Source organism: Arachis hypogaea, chromosome 7 (assembly GCF_003086295.3).
Source record: "Arachis hypogaea cultivar Tifrunner chromosome 7, arahy.Tifrunner.gnm2.J5K5, whole genome shotgun sequence".
In the NCBI taxonomy this organism is placed as follows: domain Eukaryota; kingdom Viridiplantae; phylum Streptophyta; class Magnoliopsida; order Fabales; family Fabaceae; genus Arachis; species Arachis hypogaea.
In genome coordinates, this window is record NC_092042.1 from 56,023,345 (window position 1) to 56,041,554 (window position 18,210).

General features: G+C 29.3%; 2 protein-coding genes across 2 annotated transcripts; one reads left to right on the plus strand and one right to left on the minus strand.

The window, feature by feature from the left end:
* On the plus strand, positions 1-3,027 carry LOC112703140 (ras-related protein Rab7). The gene is made up of 7 exons (XM_025754463.3): positions 1-435; positions 755-781; positions 955-1,054; positions 1,168-1,314; positions 1,394-1,474; positions 1,593-1,738; positions 2,644-3,027. The coding sequence occupies exons 1-7, from the start codon at positions 383-385 to the stop codon at positions 2,708-2,710; spliced, it is 621 nt and encodes a 206-aa protein (XP_025610248.1). The 5' UTR covers positions 1-382; the 3' UTR covers positions 2,711-3,027.
* Positions 3,028-14,032: 11,005 nt separating this feature from the next.
* On the minus strand, positions 14,033-15,840 carry LOC112703142 (uncharacterized). The gene is made up of 2 exons (XM_025754464.3): positions 15,706-15,840; positions 14,033-14,647 (listed from the first exon to the last, which is right to left on the minus strand). Exons 1-2 carry the CDS (start codon positions 15,748-15,750, stop codon positions 14,138-14,140), a joined length of 555 nt encoding a protein of 184 aa, XP_025610249.1. The 5' UTR covers positions 15,751-15,840; the 3' UTR covers positions 14,033-14,137.
* Positions 15,841-18,210: the final 2,370 nt, after the last annotated feature.

An 18,210-nucleotide genomic window follows, 5' to 3' on the forward strand; every position in this document is an offset into this window, starting at 1 on the left:
ATGAAAGAAAATAAAATTAAGAAAAAAAAATTATCCAGTTCTAAAAGGTGATTTTGCATTGGGCGTTCTTGGTGTCTGGTGATGTGATGTTCAAGTTGTCACTGGCCACTAATCTGAAAGACAAAATAAAATTAAAAAAAAATCGAAAAAGAAAAATCAGGTAAGCGCTGCTTGGGTTGGGCAGTGTCAAGCTGAAGCACGAGACAGAGGAAAGAAAGAAAGGAGAAGCTAGCTGAGGAGCGACGAAAGTGTGAGCGGTCGCACACCGTAGACGGAAACTTCACTCATCGACCGAATTTGAAGAAATTAAACTCAATCACAAGTCACAACAAACGCAATTTCTCGCCGCCAAACACCTTTGTTTCCGATCTATTCTGTTAACATGCCTTCCCGAAGAAGAACTCTCTTGAAGGTCATCATTCTCGGCGACAGCGGGTTCGTCTCTTCTTTCCGCCTCTCAATTCTAGGGCACGCACTTTGCTTTAATCGTTTCCCTGATTCCTATCATTTTTTTTATCTTAAATTATTCCTCTGCTTCTGCTGAACTTTTCTTTCTTATTTGTGTCCAAAGAGCTTACTTATCATTTGGAATTAAGATCTACATTTTCAGATTTTCTACCTGCTAGTATTTATAACTATTGCTCTATGTGACTGTTTATGTTGCATTTGTTTGAGTTCTTAGAAGCAGTCAAACACCGGTCTTCGGTGATTCAAAATCAGTGTATTTGACGCAGTACTGTTGCTAACTTTGCAGGGTGGGTAAGACATCTTTGATGAACCAGTATCCTGTGGTACTCTTTTTTTTTTTTCCTCATACCTTAAATGTTTTCACATTTCAACACTGTATATTAATTACAGTATTACATTATTTACACAGACACCCAAAAAAAAAATATTTACACTGTAGTAAGCTGCGGGTTTGGAGTAGGTATTTCCTTTACATATGTATTTTAGATATGTTAATAAGAAGTTCAGTAATCAGTACAAGGCTACCATTGGAGCAGACTTTTTAACCAAAGAAGTGCAATTTGAAGACAGGCTTTTCACCTTACAGGTTCGTGCATTGGATACTGCTCGATCATGCTTAGCTTCTTTTAGTTTCTGTAACACGATTTGTTGCAACAATGGAAACTTTATTCTGTCTAAAATATATTCTTAACCTTGCAGATTTGGGATACAGCTGGCCAGGAAAGATTCCAAAGTCTGGGAGTTGCTTTCTATCGTGGTGCTGACTGCTGTGTTCTTGTGTATGATGTTAATTCAATGAAATCTTTTGAAAACCTTAACAACTGGAGAGATGAATTTCTGATTCAGGCATGCCTGTGTTCATTTTTGTGTATAATTTTTGCGGTTTAACAATTATGTGTTAGTAAATCTGCGGTTGTGTTGGCAGGCAAGTCCTTCAGATCCGGAGAATTTTCCTTTTGTTGTTATAGGAAACAAGATTGATATTGATGGTGGGAACAGTAGAGTGGTATGCTTTGCTACTATTATTATATATATTATTTAACTTTTTTTTCTCTCTTGTTCGTTCTTTCCAAAACTCATTGATATCAGACACCATATGAACACAAATAAATTCTTGTTTGCAGGTTTCAGAAAAGAAGGCTCGAGCTTGGTGTGCATCTAAAGGAAATATTCCATATTTTGAGACATCCGCCAAGGAAGGCGTTAATGTTGAAGAAGCATTCCAATGCATAGCAAAGGATGCCCTGAAAAGCGGTGAAGAGGAAGAACTGTAAGTTCCTAAACATGTGCTTCTCTTCTATCATGTATGTAAGCAAGTTCACACAGAGTTTGTTGCTATTTGATTGTGGACGATATTGGTGATTGCTGGAGTCCTAAAAGTTCCAAACTATATGTATAGTAATATCTTGGAATAAAAGGATTCTGTGTGTGATTAAATTTTGGTTTGGGTCAAAACTTAGCATTAATGGTAGGCAACGGGAACACCCTTATCAATCAAAAGTCGTTAATCATACAATAAGGATCATGCTTCTGTTTATTATTTTTGGCAGGGGCAGAGCTAGATGAAATATTAGAGGGAGGCCAAAAATATTTACACAATAAAATAAGACTAAAATAAAATTTTAAGGGGGGCTAAACTGAAATTTATGTATAATTTACATATAAAAATTAAAATTAGGGGGGCCGTTGCCCCCCTTTCTCTCCATTAGCTCCGCCCCTGATTTTTTGGAATTATTAATTTAGGTTTTCAATGGGAAGAAGGCTAGTTACATATACATAATCCATTACTGTACTTAAGTATCTCTAAATAGGTAAATATGAAGAGTAATAATTGGGATAAGATTTGGATAATATATTCAATGGGGTAACTACTCATTAATGGCATGTTCTACCTCCTTTGTCCTTATTTTGTTACTGCTGGTGCTGGAATTAGTTGGTGTTACACAACTGATGCCTGATTTTAGAATGAGTGTTGAAATCATCTGCCTCTATATCCCGGAATATTGCTGTATGGCTAAAGTTTCTTTCAAGTAAAACATCTTCAAAGCGTTATTTGATCTTTACTCCAGCCGTGATAGAACTTTTAATATTTGTAAATTCTATTCTTTGAATATGACACTGATAATAACGTTTTGGGGTTTTGTTCTCCTTGTGGATAATCTGTGCTTATTAAAGATACCTGCCAGACACGATTGATGTTGGAAACAGCAGTCAACAGCGATCAACAGGATGCGAGTGTTAAATATGTCACTTTCCCGTTTACATACAAATAAACTCACTTAAAAATGGCTTCTTCCTGTTTAGGCTTTGCTGTCTTTGAAACTTTGCTGTAGATTAGTGTTTGCTCAAGAAACAAATTGCCCCAAACCATTTGTAGGGTGCTTGTTTGGTTTATGTTCTTTTTTCTTTTTAAATCAGGTTAAGCTGTTGTACTTGTATCGTATTTCACTAGATTTAGATCCTCTAAAGTGAAAGAAACAGTGTAAAATCCATGAATTTTCAGCGTTTTTACCCTTGCCATGTTACTGGCGGTTATTTAAAGGTAACGATTTCAGGCCCTCTACCATTTCATTTGTGCAATTTGTTATATCTATTATATATGGAAGATGTTCAGGTATGGCAGCTTCCGTCAATTTAATCTACCCAGATATATTATAAATGAATGTGAGTGGCTAAGATCGTGGGAAGTTGTTTTGAGTGTACACCAAGAGCAGGGGTTCACAGTGGGTATGCAACGGGTGGAGCAGTTGAGAAGTGTACAAACACAGACAATCTCTCCTGTGTCCGCTTGCAACTAAAGGCTGTCCGCTTGCAACTAAAGGCTGGGATGTGAAAGCGTGAGCTGTAGTCCTAGCCGAGCTGAATTATGGTTGGGTCAGGTGTGTGGGATGCAGATCAGCTCCCATAAATGGGCCAAGGCATGTTTGAGAAGTTTGGGATGCGAAAAAATCTGGCAATGAAGTAAATTAAAATTTATGGTAATGAGTTCCTTGCGGATGATACTCTGTTGCGATTTAAAATTTGATGATAACTAAATTGAAAATACTACAATTAAAATTAGTGAATGGAATCATAAATTTTATCAACCAAAAAAAAGAATAGTAAATTGTTTTTGGCTGTGAAGGAAAGTTAGGAGGGGCAAACACAAATTTGACATTAATGTGAATTTGGGACTACATAACAAGGAATTTTGTTTATCATTTATGTATTGCAAGAATAGAAGTTAAAAAGAATACATATGCATTAAAGTATGTATAAATCTATCTAGATGTAGATTTTTTAGGCTATGTCACAAGAGACATGAATTTTTTTTTCGTGGACGTTTGCATAAATTTGTAAAAAGTATGAGTGAGGTGTTGAAATTTGTAGTGGTATTATAGATTAGTTTATTTTGAAGAAAATTCTTTGATGTATTGAATAAAAATTTATTTATACCAAATTAACAGTTATCTCTCTAAACCTTCTGAAACCTTTAAGGATATGACATTTTAGGCTTGTACTCAGGTACCTTAGGTAATACCAGATGTGTCTCAAGAGTTATTAGAAAAGGGTTATCTGAACGTCTGGGAGGTGCGTGCTCCTCCCTCTTTCTTCCTCCTTGCTCCATTTTATTTTGCTCGAGGACAAGCAAATGTTCAAGTTTGATGTTGTCGCTTCGCTTATTCTCTGTTTGATCTCATGGCACCGAAGACCAGTGAGACCTCAAGAAAGAGGAAAAGAAAGGAACCGGCCACCAGTTCTTATGATTCAAGGAGATTCTGCTCCAAATTACATGAGGAGCATTTTTATGAGGTCACTTCAAAGAGGACTATGATTCCGAAAATGAAAATTGCACTTCAACCGGACGAGTATCCGGAATTCCAGTTCCAGATTCAGAGGTGAGGGTGGCAATTTCTGTGCAACCCACACACTTAGGTAAGATAATTGATGGTTCAGGAATTTTATGGCAACCTTTGGGTCACCTATAAGGATGTCGTTCGAGTCAATGAGATGAACCACCAGAGCTATGTGAGAGGAAAAATCGTTGACTTCAGTCAAAGGAGTATCCGACAGACCCTCCATTTGCAACTCCCTAATCATATGGCAGAGTGCTACAGCGAGAGGGTAAACCGAGATTAGCAATTAGACCAAGTGCTTCTGAGATATGCATTCCAGGGGCCTAATGGAGAATAGGTTCGGAAGGGAGACCGAACCAACTTAAGAGCAGTGACCTTCTCCCTTTGGCTAGGGGATAGCCATCCGGAGGTCTATCGAGCTATTATGATTGACTGCATTATGAAGAGAGAGGAGGTGGAGGTAGAGGACATCATTGCACAGCAGATCTATAGCATTGCCTCCAACTCTTCTCTACACATGCTAGGCTGGGCTTCCCACATCTTATCTACCGCCTCTATGAAGCCGCTAGGGTGAAGGTGAAAAATGATTTTCCTATTCCAATTGAGAGGCCTATCACCAAAAAGACTATGGAATATGTTAGGGAGTACCAGAGGGTCCACAGAGGAGAGCAAGCTGAAGAGGAGGCTCAGCAAGACCAGCCTCCCCTACCTCAAAGACACTATTTTCTGCCTCAGAAATACTGGCAGTAGTTCACATCCTCTCTTGAGCAGATGAGGATGACACAGGATAGCCACTGGGAACAGCTTACTTCTTCTCTCGATTAGATGAGAGCAGTACAGAACAGTCATAGGCTCACAACACTCTTCTCCATCAATTGGCGGCGGAGCAAGATACTCAACGCCATGAACTTTTTCAGCTGAGACATGACTTCGGGTGCCTGAGAGGACCATATGGACCGTAGCCTGAGGAGAGAGACCCCCACCGGGGTGACTGGGGTGGTTTAGTTCCTTTTTCACTTTCCATTTCTCTTCCGTTCCTATTATGTTATATTCCTGTTTTCTGTTGCTTTGATTGCCTGCATGATCTTTAGTTTTTTCAATCTCTTAGGCTTTAACTTGATTCCGTTGATTGTTTTTAAGTTGAAAAGATGTCTCATGTATAGCTCACGGAGTTTGAATCAAAAAAAAAAAAAAGAAAAAAATGGTATATTGCATGAGAAATTGATTCTATATTTAAGAGTAGTCTTATTTACTTAAATATGGTGGTGTTTTCTGTGACTTTGAATGCATGATATGAACAGTGCATATTTGAATTTGGATCAAAAGATGTTGTTACATGAGGAATAGGAATTTAAAGAACTATTATGGATTCTTTAAATTAAACAAGAAATTAATCCTTGAAGCAAAAGAAACAGTAAAAAGAAAAAGAAAAAGAAAATAAAAGGCAAGGTCTAAGACTTTGAGCATCAATGGGTAGGAAGGTTAAGTATGATTGAAAGCTCAAAGAGTTGTTTTCCTAGCCATATTCTTGTAGTGTGAATGTGTCAAGTAATCCTTGAGATAAATCACTAAGAGTCGAGGCCAAGTGCAGATACAGAGTATGCCAAAGGTTTTGAGTACCACTGTCTGAGAGCAATTGAAAGAGAAATTAGAACTCAAAGAGTTCTCCAGTTAAGTGCTTGTGGTGTTTTTATGTCAAGTAAAGTTTGAGACAATGTATTTAAAGTCACGGCTAGGTTCAAGGTGCAAAGCACCAAAGAAAAAAAAAAAGAAAAAACCTGTGTTCAAGGATTAATCCGAAGTAAAAAGGCAAGAGAATTCATAATATTATCCGGATTCTAATTCCGAATGACATTGACATTCCTAAGATTTAAAGGATAGTGAGATGCCAAAACTATTCAGGGTTTTAGTATTGTTAACCCCACTTTGAGACAGACAGGAGCTTTATTGAAAACTCAACTCTCATGCAAATTCACATCTAAAGTTTATATTATTTTTGGTTGCTTGAGGAAAAGTAACAATTTAAGTTTGGTGTTGTAATGTGTGAGTATCTTTCTTATCTTTTCCTAGTGAATTTGCATTTGCATTTGTTAAGTTTAATCAAGATTTAGGTATTTTAAGACACTATGAACGCTACTTTGATTTGTGTGTAACTTGATTTATTTTAGGTAGCATTCGGATGGATTTGACAGAGTTTAGAAGGAAGAAATGGAGCCTGAACAATCCAAGGGGTGGCGCCAAACTTGACAATCTCCAAGTTTGGTGCCATGATCATCACAAGGTATCCATTCACTGCTGGCATGGTGGCGCCAAACTTGGAAATTCCAAGTTTGGCGCCAGGATCAACATATGGACGACACTCATGTGCAGACTGAGTGGTGCCAAACTTGGTCTAGCTCAAGTTTGGCGCTAGCTTCAGAATCTAGGGTGGTCCTCACGTGAGGTATTACACTTATCGGTTTGTTTGTGGATTATAAATTTCGCACCACTTCTTGGGCACTTTTACTTTTCATAATTATAGGATTTCTCTGAAGAACATGAGCAACTAATTCTCCTTGGTTAAGGTTAGGAGCTCTGTGATTCCTATAGACTAATATTCTAGCTTTTCAAACCTTTAATTAATGCATTGATACTTTCTTAAGAAAAGATTTTCGTTCTTTATTCTAAAAGGTTTGAATGTGTTGAGAAATAATTCTTCTCTGACTTGAATTCTTTTAACTTATTGGAAAAGTTGATTAATTGAATTAAGCTTGAAAACCGATTCTCGCAACTCTTATGTTTTGAAACTAGACTTGATAAGTGACAACGAATCAATTAGGGGAGATTCTTATGAATTGTGTGGCTTATGAATTAGTGAATGTGCTCAACTCTTTTCTTAAGTAATTGACTAAGAAATTAGCGATTAATTAGGTTAAATAGAAATTGAATTACCAGGGGATTAGGATTTAATTACTAATGATTTGCCATGGAAATATCTTTGCATAATCAAGGTGGAAAGTAAAAATTATTGATCCGGACGTCTCAACATCTCTAAAACCTTAACTCTTTTAATCACATTACCTTTCAACACTCACTGTTTTCTTTTTTACATTGCTGTTTATGCTCAAGCCTTTCAAACCTAATTTTGATTGACTGAGTAGATTAATTGATTGACCATTGCTTTCTTAGTTCGTTAATCCTCGTGGGATCGACACTCACTCACGGTGAGTTTATTACTTAGTACGACCCAGTGCACTTGTCGGTAGTATTGTGGTGTAAAATTCACATCAGTTGGGTTGCCTCCCAACAAGTGCTTCTTTAATGTTACTTGCTTGACGTTAAGTCTTCCAGGTTGGAGCCAGGGACGGATGTACGTGGGTGGTTGTGGGGGCAAGCGCCCCCACTACAATTTAAAATTTTTTTGAATAGTATATGATAATAATATTTTTTTGTCCCCACTAAATTATTAAATTTGACAATAATTTTTTATTCAATTTTTGGTACATTATAATCAATTTAAAAATTTCATATTAGATGTCATTAGAATGATCAATTCTCAATTTAAATGAAATTTATATTTTTTTTAGAAATCGACTTGAAAGAGTATTATTTATCTTTTTTTATATTAGTTTTTATTTTTTTTAGTAACAACTGTATTAATTGAAAGAACTTTCTCAACTATAAATCTCAATAAAAATTGACTTCTAATTATATGAGAAGTAAATTTCTAAATAAGTACATATATATATATATATATATATATATATATATATATATATATATATATATATATATATATATATATATATATATATATAAAAGTAATACTACACATTCAAGTCATTTTATGAACTAAGTCTAACAAAGTTAAATAATAAGACATAAAATAATGTTAGTCATAAATGATTTTTGTTATCTTAGATTAATTTGGTTGGGCTTGTTTAACAAAAAAAAACTTGAATGTGTAGCGTTATTCTATATAAAAAGAGAGATATTTCGATTCTATTGTTACGAAAAAGATTACTCAATTTTTTAAAAATATAAAACCTAAATAATAATAAAATTTTAAATTATGTGTTATTATTTAAATTATTATTTTAGTATTTTAATTTGTAAATTAGATATTTTAAAGATTAATCATGTTATATGTGCATAGAAAATAACTACTTGTATACATATTGAAATAAAAAATACATTAAAAATAAATTAAACAATACATATATTTATATACAAATATATAATAATTAATGAATATTTTGATAGCTGATTTATATATAGACATAATATTTTTATTATAAAGATTGTTATTATATTATACATATTTTGCTCCTACTATCAAAATTTTTTGGATCCGCCACTAGTTGGAACTTAGGGTGCCTCATAGCACCTTCCAGTGTCATCTTCCATTAAACATTTATTGTCTAGCTCCTCTTTCGTTTAAGAATCTATGTGATACAAAGGGTCTTCAAGGGGTTCCTTTGTCTACAATTTCTTGGACTAAGGTGTTAGTTAAGTCAATTGTCATGTAATTCTCTGTTTTGCTAGAGTGTTGCATGGCTTTGAAAACATTAATAACCCTTAGTGTTAGCTTTTCTTTTTGGATGTCAATAAGTGCCTGTCCGATGGTTAAAAATGGTCTTCTTTGGATGATTGAGGTATCATCATCTTCCTCCATGTCAAAGATTATGAAGTTGGTGAGAAAGATAAACTTTTCGACCTTAACCAATGCGTTTTTCACTATCTCATGTGAAAACTTCATTGATCGGTCGGCTAATTACAATGAGATTCTAGTTGGCTTCACCTCTTCAATTTGTAGCCTCTTCATCATGGACAGAGGCATTAGATTGATGCTAGCTCCTGTCATAAAGAGCTTTGCTAATAGATGAGACTTGGGAGAATGCTTGAAATTTGAAGAAAATTAATAGATGAGAATGTTGAAGGCATCCAAGAAGTTTTATTCTTGGAATAACAATGCTTATGCTTTCTTATTTAATTCTTACAAAAGTCTTTTCACAACAAATCATTTATAATCAAACCACAATCTCTTGGAGATTTAATTTCTCTAAACTCAATTAATCGCCAATCCCTTGATCAACTAATCGAGAGAAGAGGTGAAGAACAGTTTCAATTTTAATCCACACAATTTTCAAAAACTATCACTAGCCGAATTATATGTCACTTATTCAAACTAGTTCTGGATAAGTGAAGATTGTGAGATGAGTTTAAGCTAATTCTGAAATTAATTTTTTCAAATATAAAATCAGAATCCAAGACAAAATTAGAATATTTCTCAATAGTTCTAACCATTATTGATGAAGAAGAAAACTTAATCTTGAAAAAGTAAAGGAGCATGAATTAAAATAAAAAAACACTTATATTATTAATCCTTAAACCAAATAGAGCTCATGACCTTCAAACGAGGATGTTTAGTAACTCATGATAGAAAAGAAACTAATCCTAATCATGAGAGAGATGTGTGATTCGATGGATGATGTCCCCTCTTGTGAACAGGATTCACTTATTTATATCCTAAGTTCTATTTAAAATTCAAATTCAAAACTAACTCTAATCTTATCTTTCGGAAAGATAAGATAGCTAACTACCTATTTCAAATTCAAATCAAAATAATAATTCAAATCTAATCTAGGAATAAATCCTAACGACCAAATATTTATCTTTCTAGAAAGAATTAACAATAACTAATCTCTTTGAATTTTGAATCTTCAATCTTCAGATGTGATTAAGGCTTTTAATGATTTGTATAATTGAAATTGAGTCTTAATTGTTGCATCCTGAGAGTTGAGGAGTGTTGCACACCAAACTTGGAGTCTTCTACTTTGGGTGGCCCAATTGCACTTCCAGGAACCAAGTGCCACCGAGCTTGGGAGATGGCCACCAGGCGTGTGTTTGGAAGCAAGTGGGGACGGGAAGCATGGGTTGTGGTTGTCGGGTGTCCATGTCTTGAAAGCTGGGTGTCTGGTTATCTTCCTTTTGGACCTGGTTGGACTGTATGCAGATACTACAAAGCCAGATTAACGAAGTAGAGTATGATAAACCTAAAATTGGCACAGAAAAATTAAGTTCGACTCTAAGCAACAGAGTACACCTGAAATTCACGAAGGAAGCATACGCGACAAGAGCGGCGGCGGAGAGAGCTCGTGCGACGATGGCGACAAAGGGAGTAGACACGACGAGAGCGGCAGCAGAGAGTGCTCTGCGATAATGGGGACGAAGGGAGTAGCCGCGATGAGAGCGGCGATGGAAGGAGCTCGTGTGATGTAAAGAGTGACAGAGAGATCTCGTGCAATGTGAGTGACGGCAGCAACGGTGAAAGAAGCTTGTGCAACGGAGAGAATGAATGGAAGTTTATCGGTATGAACAGTCAAATTTAGAGGCTCGTGTGAATGGAGCTCGAGATTGTATATTTAAATTTACGACACATTTATTAACCAATTACATCGATAAAATTACCGGTAGATCTTATAATTTGTCAATAATAGTTTAAATTTTTTATTTTTTATTAATAAAAAATTTGTCGGATATTTTTAGTTTTTTATAGTAAAATTCTATTTTAAAAATTTCTCAATAATAAACAACTTTTTAATAGTGAAATAAAGAGAGAATTAAGTCTGAAAATAAAAAAAAAGAGATAATTTTAACCTATATAATTCATAAATATGAGAGAATAAAAATGCACGCGTATAAGTGAGAGTAAAATTGCTTTTTAATTTTTAAAATTTTATATTTATATATAAATTAATTTTGATATACATTTAAGATGGTTACAAAAACTAGACCCATATGAATAAAACAAAAAAGACCAATACACTTGACTAAAATACAATAATTCGTTTTAAAATAAGAGGAAGAGCAACTATTCAAATCATTTTAAAAAACAAACATTTTAATTTTTAAAAAAATTAATAAATAAATCAATTTTTAAAATTTTATTCTGACAGATAAATTAATTTTTAGTTTATCTTTTAATAAAATAATTATCAAAATTAATTTTCAAAGATTTTAAAAGTAAATATTTTAGTCACTAATAAAATTTAATATATAAATTAATTTCTAATATTTTTTTATCAAACGTAATAACCTCCTGTCTATTTTATTTTTATTATATATTAATTTTTGTTATTATCAATTTAGTTTTGTGTATGTGATTGATGATACTAGTATATTAATACATTCTTTTCATTAGAGTGAATAATAATTTTATAGCATAATCTCTAATAATTTTATTAAATATTATTATTATTATTATTATTATTATTATTATTATTATTATTATTATTATTATTATTATTATTATTATTGAGTGACTATATATATTTTTTTATATTATAAATACATACATAAGAATTTAATAAATAAATTTTTTATTATTTTGTTCAAAAAATATAAAAAATTATGATATAGTATTATTGTGTAATTAATAATAATAATAATAATAATAATAATAATAATAATAATAATAATAATAATTTTTAGATAGAAGACTGTTATATCTAATAAAAAAAAATATTAGAATTGATCTATATATTAATTTTTTTGAGACTAAAATGTTTGTTTTAAAAATTTTTAGAAACGGATCTGAATAATTATTCTGTCAAAAAATAAACTTAAAATTGATTTATTTGTTAAAATAAAATCTTAAAAATATTTTTATATATTAATTTTAAAAACTAAAATATTTATTTTTAAATTTTTTTAGAGACTAATTTAAATAATTATTCTAACAAAATAGATTAATGGTACATGAACCATAAATGTTACCACGAGAGTTTAATTTGATTTACTCCCAAATTCCAAGTAGCACGGCTTGACCAATGGAATATTAACTAATAGAAGTCATATATGTGGAATATTAATTAATAGAAGTCATATATATCCGGTTAATACTTAAATTAATTTTTGAAAGATAAGATATTTTTTGAATTTATTTTTGAAAGATTTTTTTAATTAAATTAATTTTTTAAAGATTACTAATTAATTATATCGTTCTTTCAATTATTCTACTTACAATTTTTGTCAACGATTGATTAATGATATAAAATATTGATTGATAACATACATGACACATAACATATTCAATTAGATATTGACTAAATATATTTACAAAAATGAAAAATCTATTAATTTAATCACTAGATCATATTAGAAATATGATTTTTGTAATTGAAAAAAATGACTAAATTAATAAATTTTTATAAATATATTTGGTCAATATTCAATTAAACATATCAAGTATTATATACAGACAGGGACCCATGCATAGTAATGAGGGGCACTTGCCCCACTCTCATTTTATCTTTCTATCATTTTTACTATTAGTTAACCTAATCAAATTTAGTTATCTTCTATTCTCAAATCCTAACCATCATTCATTTATTCTCTTAAACCATCTTCTTGGTTTCACATTTTCAACCTTCTTTTTCTATTTCTTATCTAGTGGTCATCTTTTCTTCGTCAAAAGGTAAATTTTAAATTCTCTATTTTGTTTTATATAGCTCTCTATGACTCTATATATCTTTCAATTTCATTGTTTCTCTTTTTGATATTTTTAATTATAAATTTTAATTCAAACAATTATAGTTTGGGTATTAATTTATTTTTTTATTCTCTTCATCAATTTATATATTTTATTTTATTCTCAATTTAGTGATCTTTATTATTTATTTGTTTATTTTTTATTTTATTCTATTATATGTAATTATGTTGCATATAAATTTTTAAAGTGAATTGATCAATTTACTAATTTAGAATATATTTTTTTTCTTTTAAAAATAATAATGAAAATATATTTCAAAGAAAAACTATCACTAAAATCTGAAGTCACTCCATTAATTTCTTCTAATAAAAAATTTTTAGAATTTAATGTAGAATAGTTGATTCTAGACAACAACTCAAAATAAATTTTTGTATTAATATATATTTTGATAGTAATATGTATTATTTTGGACCTCCAACATAAATTTTTTGGGTCTATCATTAATGATATATGTTATCAATTAATATTTTAAGATATCAATTTTTTTAAAAAAAAATTAATGAATAATTAAAAAATAAATATAATTAATTTATAATTTTTAAAAGACTAATTTAATTTAAAAAAATTCAAAAATATATTTAAAAATATTTTATTTTGTAAAAACTAATTCAACTATACTAACCCATTTATGTCTTTTAAAAAAGCACGTTTCCTGCGTTTTTAGGTGAATGGCGCCCTAATTTATTTTCTCTCTCAAAATCCATCCATGTATCCTCCTATTTTTCAGGTTTCCATTTGTTCAATTATGATTGACTTGAATAAAATATTCATTGAAGTGTTAAATCTAATCAGCTTTTGATTACGAGGTATATCTGTTTAATATAAAACACTTTTAATTTATTTTAATATATATTTTATATTAATAACTAATTTTAATATATAAATAACATAATCGATTTAATATTTATACAAACAAAATTATCAAAAAATGTAACTAAATTATATATGCCCGAAAAAAAATCAACAATTAACTAAATGCGTGTATTTGCATATCTTTCTATTTATTGTTCTATATATTTTTATATATATTTAATTTATATATATAAATAAATTATTTGATTATTTTTAATGAGCAATTATTTTTAATTTTGTTTATATATTTACAAATTAATATATCCAGAAATAAATTATATTTAAATGGAATAATTATGAAATGTGTCCAAAAAAATTCAAAATGATCAATAGATCGATGGAGTAACTAACTTACATCATTTAAGATGCATTTATTTTTATTTATTCATCATTATAGTATAACCAGTAGTGACATTTCATACTGTTCAAAGTGTTTCACCATGTCCTTTTACTTAGCATCAACATTGTCCTTATCATAAACTGAAACATTAGGTCTTGGTTCAAAGGATTTCACAAATTTCTTTTGTTTCTTAGCGTCAATGTCGTTGTCACCATAAGCTGAAACGTTGGGTCTAGGTTCAAAATCATTCACAACGTGCTTCTTGTTCTTGGCATCAACATCATTATCACCATAAGCTGAAACATTGGGTCTTGGTTCAAAATCGTTCACAACGTGCTTCTTTTCCTTAGCATCGACCTCATTGTCACCATAAGCTGAAACATTGGGTCTTGGTTCAAACTCTTTAACAACCTGTTTCTTTTCCTTACAATCCATTTCGTTATCTTCTGTAAACACCTTCTTTTCCATAGTTACTTCTTCTGTGACCATAAGAGGCTTCAAACCTTCAGTTTGCTGCTCCTCATTGAATTTAACGAGGCCTTGAATTTCTTCTGGCATGTCCTTGATCATTTTCCAATATTCCCCTGCATCTTTTCTTGATTCAACTGAAGCTACAAGCTTCTCCACACAAAACAAGGCAAAAGTAATTATCGAAATGCCATTATGCTGTAGAAGATAGAAACTCAGGTGCAGTGGACTTTAAGTGAAGTTGATAACTGAGAGCGGTTTAGATAATTTGACTTATTTGACTAAAATTTCATCTAACGGCTCTCAGCTATGAACTTCACGTGAAGTCGACTGCACCTAAATTTCTACCGCCGTAGAAATTAAATATATATATTGAAAATCAAATAAATAAACAAAAATATTAAGAGCTATAATTTGGGAATCATAGAGAATCATAACTTGTTTTTTTTTTAGCTTTCTTTAATGTATTTATTTTTTTATTTTGTATTATTTAATTCTTGCTAAAATAAATAAATAATTTTAGATATAATAAATATATAATTATAAATATTATACATATAAAATTATGAATACTAATAAATTAAATAAAATAATGTTATGTTATTTTCTCTCTAATATTAATCTAAACAAATAACCAAATAAAAGAAGGATTTAGCTAAAAATGTTTGAATCACTTGTTAAGATCGAAAATAAAAGTAAAAAGTTTTACAATTTTTTTATAGATGTGTTGGATAAATGGAAGAAACGTACGTCTAAAATATACTAATAATAATAGAAACCAATATATTATTAAGCATACAATGAAAACTATTAAAACTCAGTAAAACATGAACGAACTCTCAAACGACTAAAGCGACTAACACAAACCCAATAATATTCGAGAAATAATAAAAAAATTAGTCTAATAATTATAAAATTTTAAATATAACAAATATATAATTATAAATATTATATGAATAAAATTATAAATATTAAACTAAACAAACACGTATATCTTAGAGACTACAATTTCATTTATTATGTTATGTAATATGACATATAATAGATGAAATTTTATGAATGCGTGCATTCATGACGAATTACTTTTTAAATTTTTTTAAAACAGTGGTAAATTTTAATTTGAGTTGTTGTTTACTATAAAACTCAGTTCATGGGAGCTCTATCTTAAGGGGATTTAAACATAAAAACAATGAAAGGGAAACATATACCAGGACAAGGAAAGCAAGAGGAAGAAAAGCAAAAGCAACTCTCATTTTTTAGAATCAAGTGAAAGAAGTAAGACTCTCTTTCTCTTATTCTCTGTGGATGAATGCATGTATGATCTCTTCAACCTTCACCTATTTATAGCTCCAAGCCTTCAGGCTTCAAGATATCATACTTCTATTTTTAAATTTTAAACCGAAAACATATTAATTAAAATGTAAAATATTAAATGAAACATTTTATGTGACTAATATTCTTTTTGAAAAAGAGTAAAGAATCAATTTTTAATTAGTCAATATGAGCCAATTTTTTTTTTGAAGACTTAAGATTTATAGTTTATAATTTATTAGTGTTTAGAATTATGGGTTATAATTAAGGTATAAATTTAAGATAAAAAATAATTTAAAAAAAACTGATAAATATTAGTTCAAAAAATGTTAATTTTCTAGCATTACTCTATTTTTTCTTTTTGTCTTTGTTATAATTTTAAACCAATACTAACTAACTCTTCTTTTCGTTTTCAATTCCATTAGGTAACTAACAGAAATTTAGTGAACAATAAATCAACAAACATTTTTAAACTGCACTCCATATACTAGTTAATAGTCATTAATTAGTAATTATTTAAATTTTATTTTTAAAAAATATAAAATTATTAATTATTAATTATAATTATTTAAAGTTGACTGATTAAAAATTATTTACTTATATTTTTTTTGTTTTATACTTAAAGTGTCGGCCGCCTCTGAATATTGCATATATTAAATGCAAATAAAAAGATGGATTAATAAACACATTAATACGCAAGTCATTTCATTTAAATAATTAGATTATATTATCATTTTAGTTTATAATAATTTTAGTATTTAAGTTTTAATAATCCTCGCACATATGAAAATAAAAACCGCTAGAGTAAAGTATTATTACGGTAAATTCTAAAGTTGTTCCTAACATTTTAATCGTTCTATCTAAGTTTCTAACGTTTCAAAATTGACTTAATGTTGTCCTACCATTAAGAATTTATTAACAGAATTGACGGCAGGACAAAATTGAAATGATTTTAAAATGTTAGGGACTTAAATAGAACGAAAACATTGGACAAAAACGATACATAGAAATAAATTTTAATTTTATCCTTTAATAATATCAATTTTTTACTATACATAGTATTCAATTACTTTTTAGTCACATCTAAATAAATTATATTTAATCATATTACTTTCATTCTAAATAAATTAATTTTTTTTATAATTTTATTTTTAAAGATTTTTAGTTATCATGAAATGTTTGTAAAATGACTAATATAAATTTGCGAAAAAAATAATATATATACAATAAAATATAAATTATACCTTTTATCTCTAATGTATCAAAATTCTTTAAAATTATAAAAAAATAAATTTATTTAAAATGAAAGTAATGTGATTAAATGTAATTTACTTAGATGTAATTAAAAAATAATTGAATACTATGTATAGTAAAAAATTGATATTATTGAAAGATAAAATTAAATTAAAATTTATTTTTATGTATTATTTTTGTCCTCAATATTTTTGTCCTATTTAAGTTCCTAATATTTTAAAATTGTCTCAATTTTATCCTGCCATTATGTCTGTTAACGAATCTCTAATGACAGAATAACATTGAGTCAATTTTAAAACGTTAAAAACTTAAATAGGACGATTAAAACATTATGAATAACTTTAAAATTTATCTCAAACGTTAAGAACAAAAATGATACTTTACTCAAACGACTAATATTTTTCATAGAAGTTAACGATCATCAAAATTTAAAATATAAAATGAAGGACAAAACTGATATCATGTTGCGTGTTCATTAGATTCAATTAGATTCCCTCGATTATTTAATGAGATACGGAAATTTAGATAGAAAGAGTACAAAATATATATATACAAACAATTTGCTGCAAGGTTTGTCCCAGAACGACAGCGTTAGGAACGACGACAAAAAATAATGAGTTATTTTATTTAATATTTATTTATTATAAAATAATATATTAAATAAAGTAAAAAATAATAAATTTTAATAATTTTTTACTAATATTTTTTTATCAAATATTTCTGGTCCCCGAAATTAACGACACAATAAATAAAAGTTAAGAAATAAATAATGGATATATCCTTTATCTCCAATTTGTTTTCTTATCTTGAGATTATCATCTTATCATTCATGATTTCTTTTTTATTTGCAGAAGCTTTTTTAAAACAAACAGACTGTGTTTGAATCTCATTTAGTTGTAAGTAAAAATTATTTTTTTTAATTTTATTATATTTAGAATTTTTTAAATAAGAATAAAAGTGTACTAGAAATAAAAATTATTTTTTTAAAAATAAATTCTCATCTTTTTTAAAAGCATTTTTTATTTAAAAAAATATTTTAATATAATAAATAAATTAAAAAAATATTTTATAATGTATTAAAATATAATTAATAAATAAAAAATATTTTTATATAAGATATCTAAATATTAGATTATTTTTATTTTTTT

Excerpts from the sequence above, each read along its gene's own strand:
- LOC112703140 (XM_025754463.3), top strand. The coding sequence starts at position 383 with ATGCCTTCCCGAAGAAGAACTCTCTTGAAGGTCATCATTCTCGGCGAC. Across the intron at positions 1,315-1,393 it reads GAGATGAATTTCTGATTCAG|GCAAGTCCTTCAGATCCGGA; the intron begins GCATGCCTGTGT and ends TTGTGTTGGCAG. Across the intron at positions 1,475-1,592 it reads ATGGTGGGAACAGTAGAGTG|GTTTCAGAAAAGAAGGCTCG; the intron begins GTATGCTTTGCT and ends TCTTGTTTGCAG.
- LOC112703142 (XM_025754464.3), bottom strand. The coding sequence starts at position 15,750 with ATGAGAGTTGCTTTTGCTTTTCTTCCTCTTGCTTTCCTTGTCCTG. Across the intron at positions 14,648-15,705 it reads CTCTTGCTTTCCTTGTCCTG|CTTGTAGCTTCAGTTGAATC; the intron begins GTATATGTTTCC and ends TGTGTGGAGAAG.